Below are 16,235 nucleotides of genomic sequence, written 5' to 3'. Positions count from 1 at the left end.
GAACTTCAAAAGTAAGGTGCCAAAACTCTTTTAGTGTTATAAACTATGTGATAATAAAAGTGCTTAGTTAAGTTAAGGATATTGATATTGTGTCATAGTTTTAGTTTTTGTTAATCTTTTAAATTTACAGTCTGGTGTTTCTTTTTCTAGTCTTAACTTAATAATCATTTTAACAAGCAACTGGTAAATATAAGTGTCAATATTATGTTGTGATATAGCGAGAATGTAATTTAGGATTTTTATATAATACATCATTTATTGCTTGCTATATAGTGCTATATATATATTTTTATAAATGAAAAACAGTATACATTTTTTTCCAATACGCAAAGTTTATCAATATAAATTACAAATAACGACAACCAGCGAAACGAAACGGACTGCGTTTGCGACAATTGCAGAAATGTTGGAAAATAATTAGTTACATAATTTTTAAAACCGATAGCTATTCACACTTTATGGTCTTCATATACAGGAGTGTCTGCTCTTAAAAAAAAGATAGAGGGTCTTTTCACATGAACTTAGTGAAAAGAGAACGTGATTGTACTTACGACATCATGAATATATCCGCTTTCATCTGTTATCAACTCCAATAGAAATATGAGGAGAAAAGATCTAAAGTGACATTCCGTAAATTTTATGGACACATTCACGAATTGATTGATCACTACGATGTGCCTGTGTTTGAACTAACTAACGACATTAGTCTTAGATTGTGGTTTATCCGTGTGACAAGTACCAAAACGTGATACATTCCATAATATGAAATTGAGAATGGTTGTTTGTCAAAGATACAACAACCCGACCAAAGAGCAGAACAGCCAAATGACACCAAAGGATCGTCCATGGGAGGTTAATTGAAAATCGACGTCTTACTTAACTCAAAAACATGTAAATGAACTATGCACCTGTTCCAAGTCAGAAGCCTCTGGGCTTTGTTAGTCTTGTATTTTTTAAATTATAGTTTCTTGTGTACAATTTGGAAATTAGTATGGCGTTCATTATCACTGAACTAGTATATATTTGTTTAGGGACCAGCTGGAAAAAGCCTCCGGGTGCGGGAATTTCTCGCTACATTGAAGACCTGTTGGTGACATTCTGCTGTTGTTTCTTTTATGGTCGGGTTGTTGTCTCTTTGACACATCCCCCATTTCCATTCTCAATTATAAAATTAAAAAAAACCCATACAAAACTAAAATCGGCCAGAGGCTCCAGACTTTTGACAGGTGCAAAATACGGAGAAAGGGGAGACATTTTTTGAGAGATTTCTTCCCTTCCATTTTACCTCTACCCAATGTATAATAAAGAAACACACAGCAATTCACAATAAAAGTCAATTTGAAAGAAATTCATAAAAAAAATTGAATACAACGAGTTTAATAATTCCATGCGTCCGACGCGCTTTTCTGGATTTACCTTCATCAGGAACACCCAAAGCCAAACATCTGAAATCCGATGATGTATAAGTACCGAAACGGTTGAAGAGCTATATGTCAAAAATACCTAAAATAAATAGCCAAATTCATCTAAAGCCAACTTTGCTTGAGGGATTTGAAACCTTCGCTTCTTCATCATTTCAAAATTTATAAACGGACAATTTTATAATAGTTTGTTACATCGTGTTAACTGATAGTCCACCAGCAGATTTATCGACCCAGTGCTGTAAAAAAATGAAAACAACTCGTTAAATAACTACGTGCTTACAAATTTTAAAGGTATAGATAAGAGCTTTTAATCCGGCAAAATAAAATCCGCCAAAATACTTCGTATACCTTTTTCAATGAAAATCTATTGAAACATTTATCAGACGTACATTATTGTTATTGCAAAATTTTAAGTTTTATTGGAATATTCTCGTGTTGTATTTTTTTTAATATATATATTGTGATTTTAATATACCTGCCTTCGATACAGCTGTTGTTTTTTCAAAGTTTGTATATGACAGTTCTAGTTTTATCTCAAAACTAAAAATCATCATATTAAAATTTTAATATACATGATAACGTGCCTTCAAGACATCTGCTGCATCATTAAAGTTACAAATCATTGTATACATATCTTAGTTCATTCTATATTAATGCACAGCAGCCGTGACTTTACTCTACAACTCATTTGTGTCGACTGTACAATTAAAGGTAAGTCTAATGTCATGATGTGATATACACACAATGCATGCTCATTGTGTTTAATGGGTGGATTAGTCAATTGAATGTCTGCGTTTTACATCAACGTTAAACTTAGTAAGAAAATGAACTATTTAGGAAGATAAAATAAATGTATCATTGATTTCAAAACTGAGGCAAAATATACCAGAGGGACATTCAAACTCATAATTCGAAAACAAACTGATACTGCCATGGCGATTAACAGTACTAGAAATACACAATACACAACAATACATTTATTGATTACTTAAATTCCATACTTCTTTTTCTGAACAACGATTCAGATATTTTGGTGACTTATACTGTTTTGTTTATCAATCTTATATCAGTGGGTTCTTCCGCAATATTAGGTGTTAAGGTTCCAAGATTTTATGTTGTTTACAAACAATATACAACGAATACCTTGCAATCTGAAGCTCTGAATTGATTAAAGAGATAACAGATAAGCTAATAAATGTTATATGGTTACCTATAATACACCAAACCTAATAGATGTTCGGCATGTGTTTGGGCATTATAATTTTGCAAATTAAACCCTCGTTGTTACTTTGTTCGGAATAATTCGTCTTCGTTATACAGTTCGATTTAATCGTCACAGCTTCTTCATGGCAAATCCCCTAATGCAAACTTAAATTTATCATCATTTATTTTTTCAAAGGCAGTTTTATTAATGACAGTGATCTTGCAAGTTAGAACGACTGAATGATAATTCTGATATTTGCAGACTTTTACAAATATTATTTATATTATTATGACATATTTCAGATACTTTTAGTAAAAGCAGAAGAAGAATACCATTACTTTTAAAGATGTTGTTGACAATAGGAATCATGCTGATTGTTAGATTATCAATAGTTGATTTAGTCCAGGGATGTTCTTATATGTGTTCATGTGACCGAACCGTTTCATCATGCTCTTCCAGAAATTTGATGGAAATACCAAATGATATTCCATCAAATACAACGCGTTTGTAAGTACTGTAATTCACTGGAATATGACTTTGTTTTGTGAAATTATTTATTTTGACACATCATAACATTCTTCGTCCATTTAGCGGAATATAACAAACAGTGATTACGCTTTCTTCATAATTCGTGTTTCATAAATGTATTCTATGGAAATTAATTGGCACGGAATGGTTGGATGGCTTGCAATCTACCATTTTTTGTTCAAAATACTTTAAATATTTATTTCTCTATTAAATCAAGTTATTGTTACACGAGATAAGATTACTCTAATCATCAAACATTTCTTAAACAGGAGAACATTAATGTTAACCAAAGATTGAATCTAAGAATTGACAGTTTTATTTTTTTACATACTGGAAAGTGTTCATTAACTTAAAAGTAAAATCACAAAAATACTGAACTCCGAGGAAAATTCATAACAGAAAGTCCCTAATCAAATAGCAAAATCTAAAGCTCAAACTAATCAAACGAATGAATAACAACTGTCAAATTGCTGACTTGGTATAGGCATTTTCTTATGTAGAAAACGGTGAATTGAACCTGGTTTTAAAGATAACTTAACCTATCACTTTTTTGACAGTCGCATCAAATTGTAATATTTTGACAATGATGCGTGAAGAAAACAAACAAACATGTCAGTCAACATTGTTTTATAGTCTTAATCTTAATCTTAATAAACGTTCTTTTTATGATAAGGATAAAGAATGTACAATGTTTGAAATAAAATAATAGTCAGTCTAAATCTGTTTGTGTCATTGGTCGTTTTAGAATTAAGGAATAATGGGCTATTTTATTGTTCGTACACCATTGTTAATGACATTTTTAACCAATCAGGACGTTTTGGTGTACACTTTTGAAAATATAAGCCAGGATGCATTAGATTCCGAAACGGCAAATTGTCTTATATCTTTATTTATCGCAATTTTCTGTTCATTTTGTGTAATTGTCTATACATATGGTTTTTAAACAATCGATCTAAAACACAAATATTCAAAATGCAAACATTTTTTATTTCTTCATCAGCTTTCTGAATAAGTCCGTATTTCTCTCTCTCTCTCTTTATATTAATTAAACGTCAACGATCTACTCTCAGTTTTAACTAAATGTCCAATGTAATATAGAAAATACTGCAAATAGTTCACATCTTTTGACAAGCCTTTATGTCTAACTACGCATTATAAACACTTTCAGTATATATACTGCTTAAATCTGTATTTGTTTATCCTTTGACCGACGAAAACATTTATTTTCATTTAAAATATAATATTTTTTTAGTTTAGGAATAAAAGATCATTTGTTAATCTATCATATTCATGTTCCTTCTTACAGATATCTGGAAAAAAAATAGCATCACCTCAATAGAACCAAATACGTTTTTTGAATTAACATCGCTAAAGAGGTTGTAAGTATTGATACGCTGTCTATCATTTATAATTGTGCAATTTTAGTTTTAAACATATTTGTTTATAGTGGATTGGGAAACAAGTTTTTACAACTTATATTAATCCCTTTCCACTTTGCGGGTGCGAGTACTGCCTTGTAGCGGCATTAGCCTACTCTTTTTCGAAATCTACAAGGGTGTCTTTAACGTGCAAGAGATATGGCTCTCTCTTAACACAGGTCAGCCATTTATCGTCCCCGTCCGACGGACTATCATCGTTTCCTCAAGACCATACTCGCAAATGGTGTCAAGGGAGAGCCGAAAATTGAGTTCCTGAAATTTTCATCCCAAACGGGAATCGAACCAGGAACCTTTGTGTTAGTAGTCCGATGCACTAACCACTACACCACGGCTCTCATTGTGCAATCCTGGAGTTCTAAAAACATATGGAGTTTAAACAATAACACAACTAAAGAAAACCAAACAAACAAAGGCTTCTATCATATAAGTTCGAAAAATAAAAAAAATGTTTATTGTCGTGAATCTTGTCATGTGGACAAAACTTTCCAGAACTAAATGAATTCTCATTTGTCTTCTGAATACAATTGTAATGTTTTTTTTTAAATTTCTGTTAGCAAAGAAATTATAAAATGCGGATTTTGAATACATTTAGACAAACTGTTAAATGTATAAAATCAAAACAGTATTCCTCCTCATCACTTTCCTATATTTTTATATTGACTTTTGTATTTTGTTAATCTTGATGTTCCTACTTTCAGAAATCTGGCATACAACAGCATCACCTCAATAGAATCAAACACGTTTTTGGTATTAACATACCTAGAGTATTTGTAAGTACTGACACACTGTCAATCGTTTCTATTTGTACAATGAATATAATTACGGCAAAACAAATAAAATTGAGAATGGAAATGGGGAATGTGTCAAAGAGACAACAACCCGACCAAAATAAAAAAACAACAACAGAAGGTCACCAACAGGTCTTCAATGTAGCGAGAAATTCCCGCACCCGGAGGCGTCCTTCAGCTGGCCCCTAAACAAATATATACTAGTTCAGTGATAATGAACGCCATACTAATTTCCAAATTGTACACAAGAAACTAATATAAAAATAATACAAGACTAACAAAGGCCAGAGGCTCCTGACTTGGGACAGGCGCAAAAATGCGGCGGGGTTAAACATGTTTGTGAGATCTCAACCCTCCCCCTATACCTCTAACCAATGTAGAAAAATAAACGCATAACAATACGCACATTAAAATTCAGTTCAAGAGAAGTCCGAGTCTGATGTCAGAAGATGTAACCAAAGAAAATAAACAAAATGACAATAATACATAAATAACAACAGACTACTAGCAGTTAACTGACATGCCAGCTCCAGACTTCAATTAAACTGACTGAAAGATTATGATTTCATCGTATGAACCTCAGGCACAATCCTTCCCGTTAGGGGTTTAGTATCATACCATCATAACATATATGAGAAGAACATAACCCGTGTCATGCCAACAACTGTTTTTAGAATAAATGTCTTTAGTTCCGACGCAAAGACCTTATCAGTGACTCAATATTAACGCCAAAATATGCAATCTTTAATGACTTGACAACAGTATCGTAATTATATCCCTTCTTAATCAGTCTATTTAAAGGTTTTGTAAGTTTCTGAGGTGAATACTGACACCTTTGTGCTTTATAAAGAATATTTCCATAAAAATTGGATGTGAAATACCTGAACGTATAAAAAGTCTGCATGTTGAGCTATATTTACGAATGATGTCTTTATACCGATGATAAAATTTAGTAAAAGTTTTGACTAGTTTGTGATATCGAAAACCCTGGTGTAATAATTTTTCAGTAATACATAAATTTCTCTCGTTAAAATCTAAAACATTGTTACAAACACGAGCGAATCGTACAAGTTGAGATATATAAACACCGTAAGATGGTGACAAGGGAACGTCACCATCTAAAAACGGATAATTATTAGTATTAGCTTTATTTAAAGTAAGTTCAGCAGGATAAATTTCATTAATATACATACTGAAGTCGTCATTATTGAGAGCCAAAATATCATCCAGATATCTAAAAGTATTATTAAATTTGTTTATCAAATGTTGTTATGATGGGTCTTTGCTTATTTTTGTCATAAATTGTAACTCATAACAATACAAAAAGAGGTCCGCAATAAGTGGTGCACAGTTAGTTCCCATTGGAATTCCGATAATCTGACGATATACGGAATCCCCAAAGCGAACAAAAATGTTATCTAGTAAAAACTCAAGGGCATATATAGTATCAAAGCATGTCCAATTAACATAGTTTTTTTGTTTATTGCTACTAAAAAACAATAGGTTTTATGATAAGTTTAAAAAAAAATGATTATTGTCATTTCCTGCAATATCTAAAGTGTTCGATAGAAAGCTGACAACCTTTTGAGCTCACCTGGCCAAAAGGACCAAGTGAGCTTTTCTCATCATTTGGCGTCCGGCGTCCGTCGTCCGTCGTCCGTCGTCCGTCGTCGTCGTCCGGCGTTAGCTTTTACAAAAATCTTCTCCTTTAAAACTACTGGGCCAAATTTAACCAAATTTGGCAACATTCATCATTGGGGTAGCTAGTTTAAAAAATGTGTGGCGTGACCCCGCTAACCAACCAAGATGGCCGCCATGGTTAAAAATAGAACATCGGGGTAAAATGTAGATTTTGGCTTATAACTCTGAAATCAAAGCATTTAGAGCAAATCTAACACGAGGTAACATTTTGCTGTTTTTGGTTACTATCTTTAATATTATTATCAATAGAGTTAAACTGTAAACAGCAATAATGTTCAGCAAAATAAGATCCACAAATAAGTCAACTTGACCAAAAAGGTCAGTTGACCTTTTAAGGAGTTATTGCCCATTATAGTCAGTTTTTACCAATTTTTCCTAAATTTTTGTTATCTTTTACAAAAATCTTCTCCTCTGAAACTACAAGGCCAAATTTAACAAAACTTGGCCATAATCATTATTAGGGTATCTTTTTAAAAAAAATTGTGCGGTGACCCAGCCAACCAACAACGATGGGCGCCTTGGATAAAAATAGAACATAGGGGTAATATGTAGGTTTTGACTTATAACTCTAAAACCAAAGCATTTAGAGCAAATCTGACGGTGATGAAATTGTTTATCAAGTCAAAATATAACTGCCCTGAATTTTTCAGATGAATTGGACAACCAGTTGTTGGGTTGCTGGCCCCCAATTAGTAATTTTAAAAGAAATTTTGACGTTTTTGGTTATTATCTTGAATACTTTTATAGATAAAGATAAACTGCAAACAGCAATAATGTTCCGCAAAATAAGATCTACAAGTAAGTCAACATGACCAAAATGGTCAGTTGATCCCTTAAGAAGTTATTGCCATTAATAGTAAATTTTTACCAATTTTCATTTATTTGGTAAATATTTGTAAATTTTTACAAAATAATTTCCTCTATTACTAACTGGCAAAGTTCATTATATATAGAGATAATTGTAAGTAGCAAGAACCAGTAAAGTAAGAACTTCAAACACATCAACATCACCAAACAATTTTGTCATGAGTCCATCTGTGTTCTTTGTTTAATAATATGCACATAGACCAAGGTGAGCGACACAGGCACTCAAGAGCCTCTAGTGTTTGTCTTCGCTACAATCTTTCAGTATCTATTATCGTTCATTTGTTGACCAATTATTGGGGGGGGGGGGTGATAATCCAAATCATATGAGGTTAAAGTTTCATAATAAAATTACCGGTACCAATTTTCTTTCATAAAATAGTATTAGTTTGTGTACTTATCAATATTAACTTAACTTATTACTTTTACTTATAATCAACTTGATGTTTATACTTTCAGATATCTGTATAAAAATAGCATTACCTCAATAGAACCTACTATGTTTTCTGGGTTAACATCCTTACAGAAGTTGTAAGTACTGATCATTGAGATTTTAAAAACGAAATCAGTTTAAAACAATGAATTAACTAAAACTAGCCACACGGTAAAACAGACAATACTTATCTTATATAAGTTCGATATAATATAAAATGTTACTGTCCTTAATGTTGTAATGTGGACAAAACTTTCCAGCACTAAAAAAATTCTCGATTTGTCTTCTGAAAACAACCGTTATGATTTTTAATTTATAATACATTTGGACAAATTGTTAAATGTAGAAGAAGAACAACAGAATTCCCCCTCATCCCTTAATTTTTTAAACCTAACTTATGTTATAAAGAGTTAATTGAATATTTTCCTGTTGATAAACTTGATGTTCCTACTTTCAGATATCTGTCCAGCAATAGTATCACCTCAATAGAACCAGGCACGTTTTCTGAAATAAAATCCCTAGAGTATTTGTAAGTATTGATTCACTGTCAATCTTTTCTATTTGTACAATAATAATAATATGGCAAATCAAACAATTGGTTTAGTGATACGTTAAAAGAAATTGTAAATTTGATTATTGTGCTTCATTTTGTCTTAGCTACAATATAAACACCTTTCAGTATTGACATCAACTTCATGTTCCTATTTTCAGAGGTCTGTCCAGCAATAGCATCACCTCGATAGAATCAAATACATTTTCTGAATTAACATCCCTCCAGAGTTTGTAAGTACTAAGACACTGTCAATCTTTTCTATTTGTACAATAATTAATAATATGGCAAATCAAACAATTGGTTTAGTGATACGTTAAAAGAAATTGTAAATTTGATTATTGTGCTTCATTTTGTCTTAGCTACAATATAAACACCTTTCAGTATTGACATCAACTTCATGTTCCTATTTTCAGAGGTCTGTCCAGCAATAGCATCACCTCGATAGAATCAAATACATTTTCTGAATTAACATCCCTCCAGAGTTTGTAAGTACTAAGACACTGTCAATCTTTTCTACTTGTACAATAATTAATAATATGGCAAATCAAACAATTGGTTTAGTGATACGTTAAAAGAAATTGTAAATTTGATTATTGTGCTTCATTTTGTCTTAGCTACAATATAAACACCTTTCAGTATTGACATCAACTTCATGTTCCTATTTTCAGAGGTCTGTCCAGCAATAGCATCACCTCGATAGAATCAAATACATTTTCTGAATTAACATCCCTCCAGAGTTTGTAAGTACTAAGACACTGTCAATCTTTTCTATTTGTACAATGAAAATAATTACGGCAAAACATAGGTTTTATGAGAAGTTTTAGAACAATTGTTATTTGATAATTGTCCTTCGTCATGTGAACAAAACCTTCATGCACTATCTCAATAGTTGGATAGAAAGCTGGCAACAGTTTTTGATTGTGTACAAAGTTTTTAAAACGGAAGCAGTTCAAAACAATAATTAAACCAAACAGTAAGACATACGGCAAAACAAATAATGGGTTTTATCAGGCTAAAAACCGTAATTATTATTATTGTCCTCCATTTTGTCATGTGAACAAAACTTTCTTGCACTACTCTAATACCTCGATAAAAAGCTGACAAGCGTATTTGTCTTAGCTACAGCTACAATATAAACACCTTTCAGTATCTACACTCGATTTGTTTTTACCAATCATTCTAAGGAAACAACTATACCAATCATATGAGGTTAAAGTTTCATAAATGAGTATTAGTATGCGAACTTTTTTTTGTAATTATTTTATTTTTGATGATGAAACATGTGAAATTACATACTACAGTATTCGATACACATTTTAAAAATAAAGTAATACTTGATAAATCAATTAAGTCATATGGATATTAAGGTATAGATATAAATATTACAAAAAGATTTTGTTAATTAATCAAATAAATTAAATAAAAGCTGCTTCTAACAAATGCCATTTCTGATTCATTTTTACTTTTAGTATGCGTACTTAGTAAACTTAATTTATTATTTTTTTGTAGGTTCATTGCAATTTTTACAATTGATTCCATGTTCATACTTTCAGATATATGGGCGCCAATAGCATCACCTCGATAGGCCAAAATGCGTTTTCTGGATTAACATCCTTACAGTATTTGTAAGTACTGGTAAACTGTCAATATTTTATATTTGTACAATCAAAATAGTTACGGCAAAACATGGGTTTTATGAGAAGTTTTAGAACAATTGTAAATTGATAATTGTCCTTCGTCATGTGATCAAAACCTTCATGCACTATCTCAATAGTTGGATAGAAAGCTGACAACCGTGTTTGATTTTGTACAAAGTTAATAACTAAACCAAACAGTAAGACATACGGCAAAACGAATAATGGGTTTTATCAGGCTAAAAAACGTCAATTCTTACGTTCTAAAAACTAATAGAGTTTCAAACCATAATTAAATTAGCAATAGACATGGACGGTGAAATAGACAATACTTATATGATATAAGTTCGAAAAAAAATATAATGTTTTTGTCCTGAATATTTTCATGTGGACAAAACTTTCCAGCACTGATGAAATATTACTCAAATTGTCTTCTGAGTACAACCGTATTGAGTTTTTACTTTAATTCCGGATAGCAAATGAATTATAAAATAATGATTTAAAATAAGTTTTGACAAACTGTTAAATGTATAACATCAAAACAGCAAGCCTTCTCATTACGTTCTAAACCTTACTTATTTTTTTTTATAGTGGGTTAAGTTTTTCCTATTGATAATCTTGAGGTTTCTAATTTCAGAAGTCTGGAAGACAATAACATTACCTCATTAGAACCAAATACATTTTCTGGATTGACATCCCTAGAGGAATTGTAAGTACTGGTACACTGTTAATCGTTTACATTTGTACAATAAAAAAATAACATGACAAAACAAACAATCGGCTTAATGATAAATTAAAGAAATTGTAATTTGATTATTGTCCTTATTCGTGTGAACAAAACATGCTTGCACTATCTAAATGGTTCGATAGAAAGCTGACAACCTTTTTTTGTCTATTCTACATTATAAACACTATGTAGTTTAACTATCAGTGTCATAACAGTAAACTATAACACATATGATTATTTTTCAAACTTAGACAGAATTTCGGCACTTACCGCAAAGGACCGAAAAAAAAAGACAATGATTTGGGCCAATTCCCTCATTGAAAAAAATATTTCAAAGAAGTTGACTGATTGTCCTAAATTTCAGTTATTCAAACCTTTAATATGTCTGCTATTCATCTATAATGAAATTGATTTGATACATATTATATAAAGCTGCAGTTATTTGGTTTTAAATAGATGTGTAAAAACGGGGAATATGTGTCCCCCTTTGACAAAACATCCGGAAATTTCAAGTAGCCTTTAATCTTACTTTTCAGATGAATTTTTTTTTACAAAGGAACACATTTTCAGGCTTAGATTTTTTTTTATATATATAAAAGAAGATGTGGTTTGATTGCCAAGAGACAAAAACTGACACAGAAATTAACTACTTATGTTATCTTCATATAGAAATATTAGTATACTTCAGACATATAAAGACCTGAACATAAACTGCAGAAAACATGGAAAGTCATGGCGAAAATAAACATCACACTCTACATTAATTTAACTTATTACTTTATTGTGGGTTCATTGAAACTTTTACTATTGATCAACTTCATGTTCATACTTTCAGAGATCTTAGTGACAATAGCATTACCTCAATAAAACATAATGTGTTCCTTCGATTAACATCCCTACGGAAATTGTAAGTACTGATACAATGTCAATCTTTTATATTTGTTCAATAACAATCATTCAGATTTAAGAACGGAATCAGTTTAAAACAATAAATACTTTAAAAATATACATACGGTTAAAAGGGCAGAGGGTTTTATAGTATAAGTTCGAAAATATGTTAGATATGTTAGATATGTTTATTGTCCTGAACTTTGTCATTTGAACAAAACTGTCCTGCATTACAATAATTCTTAATTTGTCTACTGAATACAACTGTACTATTGTTATATTTTAATTTCTTTATAAAATGAGGTTTTAGAAAACATTTAGACAAACTGTTAAATGTAGAAAAAAACAAATTTTCCTCATCATTACTTTACTTTTTAAACCTAACTTGTTTTAAAGAGAGTTTATTCTGAGTTCATTCTGAGTTTATTCTGAGTTTATTCTGAGTTTATTTTGAGTTCATTATGAGTTGGTCTTAGCATTATGAATTCGGGTTTAGTTTTCTGTAATTAGTTAATACTTCAGTTTCATTATGTATATCTCTTTCATATTCATTTGATAAAATTTACTGTTTGCAATAGCATGAATTGTTCTATATAATAAGGATGTTCTTATCCAGGGCATAAAAAACAATGCCGTATTTGGCACAACCTTTTTCAACTTTCGATCTTCAGTGCTGTACAACTTTGTACTTTTTTCACTTTCGATCTTTTATATCTGGGCGTCGCTGGTGGGTCTTGTGTGGACGAGGCGCGTTTTTTGGCGTATTGAATTTTAAACCTGATGCTTTTTTGTTATCTATTAATCATGTGTTTCTTTGTCTAATATGTTCTCCTATTTATTTGTATTGTAGTCCTGTAATATTATGTTGTCATTTCAATGTTATATTTGCCATTAAAGTGCGAGGTTTGGCATGCCACAAAACAAGGTTCAACCCACCATTTTTATTCTCCTTTAAAAATGTCCTGTACCAAGTCAGGAAGATGGCCATTGTTATATTATTGTTCGTTTCTGTGTGTGTTGCATTTTAACGTTATGTCGTTTGTCTTCTCTTATTTTTGAGATATTAAGATAAGACGTGGCATGGTACTTGTCTATCCCAAATTGATGTTTTTGGTTTTGATGTTATATTTGTTATTCTCGTGGTATTTTGTCTGATGCTTGGTCCGTTTCGGTGTTGTGTCGTTGTTCTCCTCTTATATTTAATGCGTTTCCTTCGGTTTTAATTTGTTACCCTGGATTTGTTTTTTGTCCATGGATTTATGAGTTTTGAACAGCGGTATACTACTGTTGCCTTTATTTATTGATTTTTTGCCTATTGATAATCTTGATGTTCCTACTTTTAGAGATCTTTCATACAATAGCATCACCTCAATAGAACCAAATACGTTTGCTGAGTTAATATCCTTAGAGTATTTGTAAGTACCGATACACTGTCAATCGTTTATATGTGTACAATGACAATCCTTGAATTTTAAAACCGAAAGCAGTTTAAAACAATAAGTTTACCAAAAGTGGACATACGGGAAAACAAGGAATAGAATTTATGATATCAGTTAAAACAAAAAGTGTAATTTTTTATTTTTTATTTGAACAAGATTTACCTGCAATATCTAAATACTTCGATATAAAGCTAAGCCTTTTATGTCTATGTAGCTTTATGAACACGTTTAAAATATATCTTACTTCAACCTTTCGTTTCGTTTGCCCGAAGAAACTACTTATTTCAATTTTAAATATGATCAAACTGTATCTTTTCATGTTTGATAAACTGGATCATTTAATATTTATTGATCAAGCATTCAAGTGAAAATAACTAATCATTCCTATGAGGTTGAAATATCAGTATCATATCTGAGAACTTATATATGTTTAACTGATTTCCAATTTGTATAGTACCGAAACTTTTTAACTCGAATCTGATTTATCATTTTCAAGGTACAGTTCTAAAATATCAACTTCATCAACGATATCACTGATACTGGAGAAAACTTTATGCAGTATGAGTGCATGCACCATAGGTTGGAAATCATCATGACCTTTCTAACATTATTGAACATGCACAAGCTACTAAATTATCATTCATGTCCAGTGCAGGATGTTTATTCAATATTGTCGACATCGCGATATCTACAATGTTAAAACGATATCGTGTAAACATCGTTTACATTGTTTGAACCCTTATATATTGTTTACATCGTTGACATCGTTAACATTGCGATGTATACAATGTAAACACGATATCGTGTCAACATCGTTTACATTGTTTGAACCCTTATATATTGTTTACATCGTTGACATCGTTCACATCGCGATGTTTACAATGTAAACACGATGTCGTGTCAACATCGTTTACATTGTTTGAACCCTTATATATTGTTTACATCGTTGACATCGTTAACATCGCGATGTTTACAGTGTAAACACGATGTCGTGTTAACATCGTTTACATTGTTTGAAACCTTATATATATTGTTTACATCGTTGACATCGTTAACATCGCGATGTTTACAATGTTAACACGATGTTATGTCAACATTGTTTGAACTCTTAGATATTGTTTACATCGTTGACGTCGTTAAAGGAAAATCACACTATAAGTATCGTTTTCGGTGCCGCTATAGTGTCGTGACTGTATTATGACGTCGCCGTTTTCGAGTCCGTCGTAAAAGTTGCTAATTTGTAAGATAGCGAGTCGCCCAAAAGAAAGTTCAACTAAAGCAGGAAAATGATAATGAACATATCATGTTTTTACAACTGTTATAATCAAATTGAAAATACGTGTCCATAAGGAAGGTTCTGATTGTATTGGGGTTTACGGAATACAGAATAATGGATAAATACTGCAGAATAAAAGTAAAAAAAAAAAAAAGAAGAAAAGATCGTTATTTATTTTACATGTGACGATAGAAATTATCAAAGTGTTGTCCATCTTTCCCAAATGTTCCTATGACATCTTACGTCTTATATGTTTTTATTGTTTTTAGGGGGGGTTGAGCATGGAAATGAGTGATTCGTATCTAGTAATCATGTTTGTTAAAATATTTAACGTTATTAAAATAAAGCACCGTATTAAATTGTACATGTTGCTCATAATTTTGACAATAAAAACATTATTTTGACAATAAAAACAATATTGGCACAAAAATAAATTATATTTTGTTGTACTTCTTCAAACTGTCGTTAACGCACTGTAAGACCAGCAAGTTAAACATAAGGCCGCTATAGACGTCAAATAATCTGGGAATATAAAACGATATGCCTAGTTCTATATTTTGGTACTATTGATTAACCACAACAACAATAAAAGCTTCGCTGAGAGCAGCCTGATACGCCCGTAAATGTTGAATCATGAACAGTTGGGGCACGCACGTTTGGACACAATATTCTGATACTGTCTGAGTTTGGATTGTGATCATCAATTTTTTTAGATAATATAGGTTTCTGACACAAAATATATGTGGTCGAAGGTCTTTAAAAACTATTGTGCAAAATATGACACCCTCCCCCTTTCCACCCCTCTTACCCCAAAACTCAATCCCAGCCTTTCCTTTGTGGTATGGAACCTTGTAGTGCATTTTTAGATAGATCCATCCACTTAAACACAAGTTATTGTCAAATAATAAAACTAGCAAAATGCTTGTTTTGGCCCCTAACTCCTGAAGGTTTTAGGCAATTACATGCACCCTAAACTCAATTTCAGCCTTTCATTTGTGATATGAAACCTTGTGGTACAATTTCAGAGAGATTCATTACTTCTCAATGTCATATTAGAAAGTTATGAAAATCTAAAAGGAATTTACATCGACAGATATAAATAATTCATCAAAGTTGTATGATAATTGGTGGAAGCATTTTAGAGTTATCGTACAAAAACTGGAAAATCCCCCCTTTTTCAATGAATAAAACCCTATATCTCGGAAACGTAAAATCGAAAATCTATAAAATTCTAAAGGGAGCTTACATAAATAGATATAAACAATTCACCAAAGTTTTATGAAAACTGCTGAAAGCAATATTTAGTTGTTGTCCGAAAACGGATAAATACCCCTTTT

At 31.5% G+C, this 16,235-nt stretch overlaps 1 protein-coding gene across 1 annotated transcript; it reads left to right on the top strand.

Moving 5' to 3' along the window:
• Positions 1 to 2,077: 2,077 nt before the first annotated feature.
• Positions 2,078 to 13,602, top strand: LOC134700914 (insulin-like growth factor-binding protein complex acid labile subunit). The gene is made up of 9 exons (XM_063562066.1): positions 2,078 to 2,135; positions 2,931 to 3,135; positions 8,408 to 8,479; positions 8,839 to 8,910; positions 9,603 to 9,674; positions 10,488 to 10,559; positions 11,206 to 11,277; positions 12,131 to 12,202; positions 13,527 to 13,602. Exons 1-9 carry the CDS (start codon positions 2,078 to 2,080, stop codon positions 13,600 to 13,602), a joined length of 771 nt encoding a protein of 256 aa, XP_063418136.1.
• Positions 13,603 to 16,235: the final 2,633 nt, after the last annotated feature.

This window comes from Mytilus trossulus, unplaced genomic scaffold (assembly GCF_036588685.1).
Source record: "Mytilus trossulus isolate FHL-02 unplaced genomic scaffold, PNRI_Mtr1.1.1.hap1 h1tg000210l__unscaffolded, whole genome shotgun sequence".
Lineage (NCBI taxonomy): Eukaryota > Metazoa > Mollusca > Bivalvia > Mytilida > Mytilidae > Mytilus > Mytilus trossulus.
This window is presented reverse-complemented; position numbering and strand designations above follow the sequence as displayed.

Coding starts and splice junctions, on each gene's coding strand:
- LOC134700914 (XM_063562066.1), top strand. CDS start 2,078: ATGCACAGCAGCCGTGACTTTACTCTACAACTCATTTGTGTCGACTGT. Junction 9,675..10,487: donor TTAACATCCCTCCAGAGTTT/GTAAGTACTAAG, acceptor TCATACTTTCAG/ATATATGGGCGCCAATAGCA. Junction 12,203..13,526: donor TTAACATCCCTACGGAAATT/GTAAGTACTGAT, acceptor TCCTACTTTTAG/AGATCTTTCATACAATAGCA.